Source organism: Piliocolobus tephrosceles, chromosome Y, assembly GCF_002776525.5.
Source record: "Piliocolobus tephrosceles isolate RC106 chromosome Y, ASM277652v3, whole genome shotgun sequence".
Taxonomy (NCBI): domain Eukaryota; kingdom Metazoa; phylum Chordata; class Mammalia; order Primates; family Cercopithecidae; genus Piliocolobus; species Piliocolobus tephrosceles.
Window position 1 is genome coordinate 22304233 of NC_045456.1, and position 11141 is coordinate 22315373.

Below are 11141 nucleotides of genomic sequence, written 5' to 3' on the forward strand. Positions count from 1 at the left end.
TATCTATCTATCTCTATCATGTATGTATCTATGTATGTATGTATGTATGTATCTATCTATCTATCTATCTATCTATCTATCTATCTATCTATCTATCTTCTATCTATAATGGTGATTCACAGGCCAGGGAGAATTCTGTCCCCAGGGGACACTTGGCAATGTCTAGAGACAATCACTAGAGAATGACAATGTGTGGACATCCTTGGTGTCAGTCCTGGGATGTTTGCTCCTGGCCCCAGGTGTGTGGATCCCAGGAAGGCTACTCAACAGCCTCCAGTGCCCAGGACGGCCCCACCACAGAGAATCCTGCTGCTCCAAATGTCAGCAGTGCCGAGGCTGCAAATGCCCCATCCTGCATGCCGGGGACAATATCAGTTTGCATTTTCTTTTTTTTTTCTTGAGATGGAGTCTTGCTCTGTCGTCCAAGTTGGAGTGCAGTGGTGCAATCTCGGCTCACTGCAACCTCCGCCTCCCGGGTTCAAGCGATTCTCCTGCCTCAGCCTCCCAAGTAGCTGGGATTACAGGTGTGCACCAACACACCTGGCTAACTTTTTTGTGTTTTTAGTAGAGACGGGGTTTCACCGTGTTGGCCAGGCTGGTCTCGAACTCCAGACTTCGTGATCTGCTCGCCTCGGCCTCCCAAAGTGCTGAGATGACAGGCGTGAGCCACCGTGCCCGGCTTCAGTTTGCTTTTTCTGCTGATACTGGCTCACTTTCCCTGTGGCCCCACATTCCTCTGTCCACAGACCATCCCTCCAGCCACAGAAGGAAGGAGGGTGTGACTCCAACCCCTTATCTAGCGGCAGAAGGAGCTGTGGTCCGACAGCTCCCTAGAAGCCGGAAACCTGCAAGCTTTCTGGGGAGGGTGGAGCCCTTCGCCTTGTAACGTCTCTTTTCCCAGAAGTGAAAGCACAGACTGTCAGGCCTGTTTCCCAATCATCCGACTTACAATTTCTCAACTTCCTGAGGACGGAGTGGAGCCGTGATCCCTCCCACGGAGAGAGAATGTGGGGGACCCATCTCCCCCGTTCCGAGGTGGCAGCTGGTGTCTGGACCGGGGGAAGAAGACGCTGGTGGCAATGGATTTTTTTTTTCTTTAATTAATTAATTGATTTATTTTTGAGACAAAGTCTCGCTCTGTCTCCCAGGCTGCAGTGCAAAAAAGTCACCATTTTTGTATTCATTTATTTATTTATTTATTTGAGACGGAGTTTCACGCTTGTCGCCCAGGCTGGAGTGCAGTGGTGCCACCTCGGCTCACCGCAACCTCCGCCTCCCGGGTTCAAGCAATTCTCCTGCCTCAGCCTCCTGAGGAGCTGGGATTACAGGCATGCGCCACCACGCCCGGCTAATTTTTTGTATTTTTAGTAGAGACGGGGTTTCTCCATGTTGGTCAGGCTGGTCTCGAACTCCCGACCTCAGGTGATCCGCCTGCCTCAGCCTCCCAAAGTAGTGGGATGACAGGTGTCAGCCACCCTGCCCGGCCTTTATTTATTTACATTTGTTGAGACAGAGTCTCCCACTGTCTCCCAGGATGGAGTACAAAAAAGGTACCATTTTTGTTTTTATTTTTATGTATGTATTTGTTTATTTATTTTGAGACGGAGTTTCGCTCTTGTTGCCCAGGCTGGAGTGCAATGGCGCGACCTCGGCTCACCGCAACCTCCGCCTCCCGGGTTCAAGCAATTACACCTTGCCCAGCCTATTTATTATCTATTTATTTATCTATTTATTTATTTGTTTTTGACACGGAGTCTTGCTTTGTCTCCCAGGCTGGGATGCAAAAAGTTTACCGTTTTTGTTTTTATTTATTTATTTATATTTTTTGACACGGAGTCTCACTCTGTCTCCCAAGCTGACGTGCAAAGAGGTTACTGTTTTTGTTTTATTTATTATTTATTTATTTATTTATTTAATTTTTTGAGATGGAGTCTCGCCCTTTCTCCCAGGCTGGAGTGCAAAAAAGTTACCGTTGCGGTTTTTATTTATTTCTAATTACTTACTTATTTATTTATTTATTTTGAGATGGAGTTTCACTCTTCTTGCCCAGGTTGAAGTGCAGTGGCATGATCTTGGCTTGCTGCAACCTCTGCCTCCTGGGTTCAAGTGATTCTCCTGCCTCAGCCTCCTGAGTAGCTGGGATGACAGGCACCTGCCACCACACCTGGCTAATTTTTGTATTTTCAGTAGAGACGGGGTTTCATCATGTTGGCCAGGCTGGTCTCGAACTCTTGACCTCAGGTGATCCACCTGCCTTGGCCTCCCAAAGTGCTGGGAATACACGTGTGAGCCACCGCACCCGGCCTATCCATTTTTATTTTTTGAGACAGAGTCTCACTCTGTCGCTCAGGCTGGAGTGCAGTGGTGCAATCTTGACTCCCGGCAACCTCCACCTCCCGGTTTCATGAGATTTTCCTGCCTCAGCCTCCCGAGTAGCTGGGATTACAGGTGCCACCCACCACGCCCACCTAATTTTTTTTTTTTTTTCTATTTTTAGTGGAGACGGGGGTTTCCCCATGTTGGCCAGGCTGGTCTCGAACTCCTGACCTCAAATGATCCACCCACCTCAGACTCCCAAAGGGCTGGGATGACAGGTGTGAGCCACCGTGCCCGGCCCATTACTATGCTTATTTCTTGATGATATGCTAAACAACCGGTGGTTTATTCTGACTTCCCCTTTTTAGACGTAGGTTCCTGAGGTGGCATTTGTAAACTGCTCGGATTGTAGCACTGAGGATGACCAGAAGTCAGTCTCCTTGCCATGTTGATTTGAGTGGGTTATAGCGCGCTTCTTTATTGCAGCCTGTTTTATCAGCAAGATTTTTAATAACCTGTATTTTGTGCTGACCTCCTGTATCCTTCTGTGACTTCGAATGCCTGAACCGTGGGCCGGGCGTGGGGGCTCACGCCTGTAATCCCAGCACTTTGGGAGGCCGAGGACGGGCGGATCACCTAAGTTCGGGAGTTCGAGACCAACCTGGCCAACATGGAGAAATCCTGACTTTACTAAAAACACAAAAATTAGCCGGGCGTGGTGACGTGCACCTGTCATCCCAGCTACTCAAGAGGCTGAGGCAGGAGAATCGCTTGAACCCGGGAGGCAGAAGTTGTAGTGAGCCGAGATCATGCCATTGCACTCCAGCCTGGGCGACAGAGCAACACTGCATCCCCAAAATAAATAATAATAATAATAATTATAATTATAATAATAAAAGGCCAGGGACGGTGGCTCATGCTTGTAATCCCAGGACTTTGGGAGGCCGAGGCAGGTGGATCAGGAGGTCAGGAGTTCGAGACCAGTCTGGCCAATATGGTGAAACCCTGTCCCTACTGAAAATACAAAAATTAGCTGGGCGAGGTGGCAGGCACCTGTAATCCCAGCTACTTGGGAGGCTGAGGCAGGAGAATTGGTTGAACCCGGGAGGGAGAGGTTGCAGTGAGCCGAGATGGTGCCACTGCATTCTAGACTGGGCAACAGACCGAGACTCCGTCTCAAAAATAATGAGAATAAGAAAAACAGAGAATGCTTTAACCGTCTGAGAATGCAGCTCAGCTGGTCTCAGCCTCATTTTACCGAGCTCTTCTTCAAGTTGGACTTGCTGCAGGTTGAAACGCCTCTGACAGTGCCGCCGGCTGGCCGGGGCCTCAGCACGTCCTGACTTCTAACTGCCAAGGGCGACCAGGTTTTCTGGGCTAGGAGCTGCCAGCCACACGTCCGTTTTCTGCCCTGCTGCTGCATCCCCACATCCCAAATCCCTGTTGCAACTTCTTCTAGCGTCCCAGCTTGCCTAGGAGGATTTGGAGAGCGCTTCTGGCTCCTTGTGTCCAAAACTTCCAAATCTAAGGCAAGTCCCAGAAGACAGCTGCTCGGGACCTCACCTTAGCTGTCTCTGCACGGACAAAACCTCTCCCATGTTTATCATTCTTGTTTTACTTTTTTTCCCTCAAGACAGAGTCTTGCTCTGTCGCCCAGGCTGGAGTGCAGTGGCACGATCTCGGCTCACTGCAACCTCCCTATCCTGGGTTCAAGCCATTCTCCTGACTCAGCCTCCTGAGTAGCTGGGACTACAGGCACCACCATCACGCCCAGCTAATTGTTGTATTTTTAATAGAGACGGGGTTTCACCATGTTGGCCAGGCTGGTCTCGATCTCTTTGCAACCTCCGCCTCCCAGGTTCAAGCGATTCTCCTGCCTCAGCCTCCCGAGTAGCTGGGAGTACAGGCACTCACCACTACACGCAGCTAATTGTTGTATTTTTAGTAGAAATGGGTTTTCACTATATTGGCCAGGCTGGTCTCGATCTCTTGACCTCGTGAACCGCCTGCCTCAGCCTCCCAAAGTGCTGGGATTACAGGCGTGAGCCACTGCGCCCAGCCCATGCTGGTCACTTCCATTTAAAAAAAGACAGCCGGGCGCGGTGGCTCACGCCTGTAATTCCAGCACTTTGGGAGGCCGAGGTGGGCGGATCATGAGGTCAGGAGTTCAAGACTAGCCTAACCAACATCGTGAAACCCTGTCTCTACTAAACATACAAAAATTAGCTAGGTGTGGTGGCGGGCGCCTGTAATCCCAGCTACTCGGGAGGCTGAGGCAGGAGAATGGCTTGAACCCAGGAGGTGAACGTTGTGGTGAGTCGAGATCGCGCCACTGCACTCCAGCCTGGGCGACAGAGCGAGACTCCTTCTCAAAAAATAAATAAATAAATAAATATAAAATAAATAATAAAAATAAAAAAATAAAAAAAGAAATATGCTGGGCATGGTGGCTCATGCCTGTAATCCCAGCACTGTGGGAGGCAAAGGCAGGTGGATCACCTGAAGTCAGCAGTTAGAGCCTGGTCAAGGTAGGGAAACCTGGTCTCTGCTAAAACAGAACAAAACAAAACAAAATGAGCAGAGCATGATGGTGTGGACCTCTAGTCCCAGCTACTTGGGAGGCTGAGGCAGGAGAATCGCTTGAACCCAGGAAGTGGAGGTTGCAGTGAGCCGAGATCGCACCACTGCACTGCAGCCTGGGTGACAGAGCGAGAGTCTGTCACAAACAAACAAATAAACAAAAAATAATAGGCTGGGCGTGCTGGCTCACGCCTGTAATCCCAGCACTTTGGGAGGCCGAGGCAGGTGGATCACGAGGTCAGGAGACCAGCCTGGCCAACATGGTGAAACCCCATGTCTACTAAAAATACAAAAAATAAGCCAGGTGTGGTGGTGCATTCCTGTAGTCCCAGCTACTCGGGAGGCTGAGGCAGGAGAATGGCTTGAACCCGGGAGGCGGAGCTTGCAGTGAGCCGAGATCGCACCACCGCACTCCAGCCTGGGCGACAGAGCGAGACTCTGTCTTCAGAAAAAATAAAAAATAAATAAATAATAAATAAATAATAACAAATAAAAGAAGAAATATAGGCCTAGCACGGTGGCTCATGCCTTTAATCCCAGCACTTTGGGAGGCCGAGGCAGGAAGATCACTTGAGCCCAGGAGTTCAAGACCAGCCTGGCCAACACAGCAAGACTGTCTCAAAAAAAATAAAAAATAAAAAAAGAGAGAGAGAAATAAGCAGGAAAAAAAAAAAAAAACAGTTGTTACTAATTTGATTCTGCCACCACTAGGAAAAAGAGAAAAGCAACCTACATATATTGTTATACCTGGTTCTTACTGTTTGGACGAACCGAGGCAAGATGGTGTACTTCCGGGTTCTTCATCCCCCCCTCCCAACTTTTCCCGCCCGGAGGCAAGATGGTGCACGTCCGGGTTCTTCACCTCCCCCTCCCAACTTTTCCCGCGCGCGCGAAAATGCAGCCGGCCCCCAGGGAGGGGTGCAGACCAACTGGGCATGCGCCAGGTGACGTCAATCTGAAGAGACCAAGATTTACCTGGTCGCACCTGTGGAACGCCCCTGACACGCCCATGCCCCACCTATTGCCCTCCCACTCCTAGAAAAGCCGCTCTCCACCATTGAGCCACGCGGCCCTCTTACAGCCCCAGTCCTGTCGGGATGTCGGGACTGTGGGAAGTCCGTCCGAGAGCCCCACCGCGGGGGGACTCTGCCGGCCTCCTTTGCCGGAGGCCGACAGACTTCTCCCGCACACCTTAGGTTACCAAAATAAATGTGCAGTTTTGCGCCTGACCTTTGCCTACTTGCTGGTTCTTTTGCTCGCTCTGGTGGTCTTAGAAAAACAAGACACTTACGTTCCTGAAGGCCAACCTGGAGGGGGTGTCTGGTGTCTTAACGGGGGCCAGGAACAGCTGTTTTGGGTTTTCAGTTTGGGTGGAATTCCCAGGACCATCAGGCTTTTTTTTTTTCTTTGAGATGGAGTCTGCTCTGTGTCCCAGGCTGGAGTGCAGTGGTGTGATCTCAGCTCACTGCAACCTCCATCTCCCGGGTTCAAGCGATTCTCCTGCCTCAGTCTCCCCAGTAGCTGAGATTACAGGCCTGTTCCACCACGCCTGGCTACTTTTTGTATTTTTAGTAGAGACGGGGTTTCACCATGTTGGCCAGGCTGGTCTCGAACTCCTGACCTCAAGTGATCCACCCGCCTCGGCCTCCCAAAGTGCTGGGATGACAGGCGTGAGCCACCGCACCTGGCCAACCCTCAGACTTTCACAAGCTCCCAGCCTCTTCCTAGCTGGCTCTGGCTAAAAGTGGAGTCCAGGAACCTCAATGGCCTAGAGGAGCCCTCCAGGATTTGGGTAACACCAGGAAGGGCCAAGTGGTCTGGGCTGGACAGAGACCTTCCTGGTACAATGTGTCATTTCCTGTCCCAGAGGCAGCTCCAGCAGCAAGAGCTATAAGCATCCCCTGGCATCCTCATCGCAAACTCCTTCCACAGCTCACAGCGTCCGTGATGTGGGATTCATCCAACCTGCTGGGTATATTGGAGGACTACCAGACAATCTGGCTCCAGCCTGGCTCCTGAGTGCCTCAGGATTCCCGCTGTGACCTGCCTTTCCAGTCCTTTGTGTGACCCCTTCTACAGCCGACAGCCGCTGGGGGCTGAACCGGCCAGGGCTGAATCTGCAGAGGATGCCCCTGGCCCCTCTTGTGTTCAAGATTCCCAAATCAAAGGCCTGTCCCCAAGCAAGGACTGGGTGGGTTCAGGGGCCCGGGGCCTGTAGTTTATTGAGCTCTGCACGGACATTGGAGGTCCCGTGTATGCCGGAGGTTGCAAGTTCTTTTGTGTGTAAAACCAGATCTTGGCCAGGACCTTCAGTAAGAGGCTAGAAGTAACTCCTATCAGCTTAGCGTTCCAATAATGGAACGCTACGCATATATGGGTTTCTCATGAGCTCTCCACCCAGGAAAACCGGCCTTTCTGCAGCTGAGGACAGGCAGACGCAGAAGACGAGGGAACGCACGTGGATCATCCGGTGGCCGGGCACAGCGGCCCCAAAATATCTACTTTGACTTCCCAATGCCTGGTCTCTGGCAATGAGACCTGATTTGCAATTCTCTTGCAGATGTAATTAGTTAAAAGAAAGGCAGTGGGGCCAGCCGTTAAATTCCAGACTCCAGGCGTCCTCGGGGTAAGAGGGTAATCTGAGCCGGGCTGCTGCTTTGGAATTCCAGGGTTGGGGGAGGGATTCCTTTAACCCTTTCTTCTCCGGATTGCTAGCACTGAATCAAGCCCCCAGGACACTGAACCGGCAGAAACAAGCAGCGGAAATGTGACAGCTGTTAACTCACCCTGGAATCCCTCCCCTCCACCCTCCACAAGAAAAGTCCGGGGTTTTCCAGCACCCCTCAACACAACGGGTGGGTACAGACTGTCTATTTTCTTTCTTCTTCCTCCTCCTCCTTCTTCTTCTTCTTTCTTCTTCTTCTTTCCTCTTCCTTTTTTTTTTTTTTTTTTTTTTGAGACGGAGTTTCGCTCTTGTCGCCCAGGTTGGAGGGCAATGGCACGATCTCGGCTCACCGCAACCTCTGCCTCCCGGGTTCAAGCGATTCTCCTGCCTCAGCCTCCCGAGTAGCTGGAATCACTGAGCCACCACGTCGGCCTAATTTTGTATTTTTACTAGAGACGGGGTTTCTCCATGTTGGTCAGGCTGGTCTCGAACTCCTGACCTCAGGTCATCCACCCACCTCGGCCTCCCAGAGTGCCGGAATTACAGCCGTGAGCCACTTCGCCTGGCTCGAATTCTTTCATGCACGAGATCCAAGAACGCTCTGCTGGGGTCTTGGAACCTCCTACGCTGCATTTTGGGTTTTTTTTTTTTTTTTTGAGATGGAGTCTTACTTTGTTGCTCAGGCTGGAGTGCAGCGGCAGGATCTCGGCTCACTGCAATCCCTGCCTCCCAGGTTCAAGCGATTCTTCCGCTTCAGCCTCCCGAGTAGCTGGGATGACAGGCACCCGCCACCACCCCTGGCTAATTTTTTGTATTTTTAATAGAGACGGGGGTTTCACCATTTGGCCAGGCTGGTCTCGAACTCCTGATCTCGTGATTACCGTATTTATCCAAATCCCAGAACCTTAAACCGTTCAGGAACTCAGCCACGCAGCTTCTTTCTGAGGGCTTGACTGACACCTGCTGGCCGTGCCTGTGCTTGCAGGCGTGTGGTGCTGGGAGAATTCGGCTTGGAGCCTTCATTTGTGGGGTGGGTAGTTTTTTCGGGCGGGCAGAGCAAACCGGGGGTCTTAAAACACCTGCAATTTATCCTCTCTGAGTCCTGCAGACCAGGAGTCTTGAGATCCAGGTGTCTCAGGACTGCACTCCCTTTGGAGGCTGTAGCAGAGGATCCTTCCTGCCTCTCCCAGCTCCTGGGCTTGTGGTCCTGTCACTCCAGTCTCTGCCTCCGTCTCCACGTGGCCTCCTCCTCTGTGTCTCTGTCTCCTCTTTTCTCTGATAAAAAACATCAGTTAGGCCGGACGCGATGGCTCACGCCTGTCATCCCAGCACTTTGGGAGGCTGAGGCAGGTGGATCACCTAAGGTCAGGAGTTTGAGACCAGCCTGACCAACATGGGGAAACCTCGTCTCTGCTAAAAATACAAAAACTTAGTCGGATGGGCCGGGTGCGGTGGCTCACGCCTGTCATCCCAGCACTTTGAGAGGCCGAGGCAGGTGCATCACCTGAGGTCGGGAGTTCGGGACCAGCCTGACCAACATGGAGAAACCCCGTCTCTATTAAAAATACAAAATTAGCCAGGCGTGCTGGCACATGCCTGTAGTCCCAGCTACTCGGGAGGCTGAGGCAGGAGAATGGCTTAAACCCAGGAGGCGGAGCTTGCAGTGAGCTGAGATCGCACCACTGCACTCCAGCCTGGGGGACAGAGCAAGACTCTGTCTCAAAAAATAAAAATAAAATAAAATAAAATAATAAAATAAAGTAGAAAATACATCAGCTATTGTATTTTGCACCTATTCTAATCCAGGTTGATTGGATCTTGACATCCAGGCCTCCCTGCGCCTGTGGCCGCATCACTCCAGTCTCTGCCTCCGTCTCCACGTGGCCTCCTCCTCTGTGTCTCTGTCTCTTTTTCTGTGTGATGAGAACACCTGTCATTGCATTTTGGACCTTTCCTGATCCAGGCAGATCGGATCTTGAGATCCTTGAGAAATTACTTCTGCAAAGACCTGTTTCAAAATAAGGTCCCACTCCAGGTTCTGGCCTTTAGGATGTGGACAGATATTTCTGAAGGCCACTGTTTTCCATCCGGTTCCTTCCGGGGGCTCTAGGGGAGGGTCCTTCCTGCCTCTGCCAGGTCCTGGGGGCTCCAGGCATCCCTGGGTTTGTGGCCGCATCACTCCGGTCTCTGCCTCTGTCTCCATGTGGCCGTCTCCTCTGTGTCTGTGTCTCTTCTTCTGTCTCTCTCTCTCTCTCTTTTCTTTTTCCAGATAGAGTCTCACTCTGTCCCCCAGGCTGGAGTGCAGTGGCGCGATCTCAGCTCACTGCAAGCTCCGCCTCCCGGGTTCAAGCGATTCTCCTGCCTCAGCCTCCCGAGTAGCTGGGATAACAGGCGCCCGCCACCACGGCTGGCTAATTTTTGTATTTTTAGTAGAGACGGGGTTTCACCATGTTAGCCAGGATGGTCTCGATCTCCTGACCTCGTGATCCGCCCGTCTCGGCCTCCCAAAGTGCTGGGATTACAGGCTTGAGCCACCGCGCCCGGCCCCTTCTGTCTCTTAGACCCACACTCATGGGATTTACGGCTCACCTTCATCCAATTTACATTTTGATGACATTTCCAGATAAGGTCCCATTATTCACAGAGACTGGAAGTTGGGAACTTAACATACATTTTGGGGGACAGAATTCGGCCCTTAACAGATGATCCTGGTTCATCTCCCTGCTTCTGCCTCCGCTTGTCGTTGGCTGTAGAAAGTCTGCCCTGGAGCCTTCAGCTTTTCCTGGATGAAGAGTTCATCAATAACCCATTTATAGGCCGGCCGTGGTGGCTCACACCTGTCATCCCAGCCCTTTGGGAGGCCCAGGCGGGTGGATCACCTGAGGCCAGGAGATCGAGACCAGCCTGGCCGACATGGTGAAACCCCGTCTCTACTAAAAATATAAAAATTAGCCACACGTGGTGGCAGGTGCCTGTCATCCCAGCTACTCAGGAGGCTGAGGCAGGAGAATCGCTTGGACCTGGGAGGTGGAGCTTGCAGTGAGCAGAGATCACGCCACTGCACCCCAGCCTGGGCGACAGAACGAGACGCGGCTGAAAAAAAAAAAGAATTACAGGCATGAGCCACCTTGCCCGGCCCATAGATGGGTTTCAAGTGTCTGTGCAGAGCTCGTTAAACCGCAGGCCCGGTCTCCTTCATCCTATCCAGCCCCTGCTCACGGACACGCCTTTAATGTGGACGTTTTGGACACTAGGGGTCAGAAGCATCCTCTGCAAATTCAGCCTTGGCTGGCTCAGCCCCCCGCGGCTGTCGGCGATGAAAGGGCCACCGGAGGGGCTGGAAAAGCCTCTCTGTATCCTGCAGCACTGGGAGACCCAGTGTGGGCCGGGGCTGGAGCCAAGCTGTCTCGCCAGCCTCCGCAAAGGTAACCAGCCGCTTCTGTTAATCCCACACCTGGGACGCAGTGAGCTGTGGAAGGAATTTGGGATGGGGATGCCTGCGATGCCTGGGACCCTTCCCTTCCCTTCCCCTTCCCCTTTCCTTTCCTTCCTTCTTTCCTTTCTCTCCCTCCTTTTTTTT

General features: G+C 51.9%; 1 protein-coding gene across 1 annotated transcript in view; it reads left to right on the top strand.

Annotated features, from left to right (window-relative positions):
- The first annotated feature begins 10877 nt into the window (after positions 1-10877).
- Positions 10878-11141, top strand: part of CRLF2 (cytokine receptor like factor 2) — a 37801-nt gene continuing 37537 nt past the window's right edge. The window contains exon 1 of the mRNA XM_031935006.1: positions 10878-10986. Within this exon, the coding sequence (XP_031790866.1) occupies positions 10878-10986 (109 nt within the window). The remainder of the gene's footprint in view (positions 10987-11141) is intronic.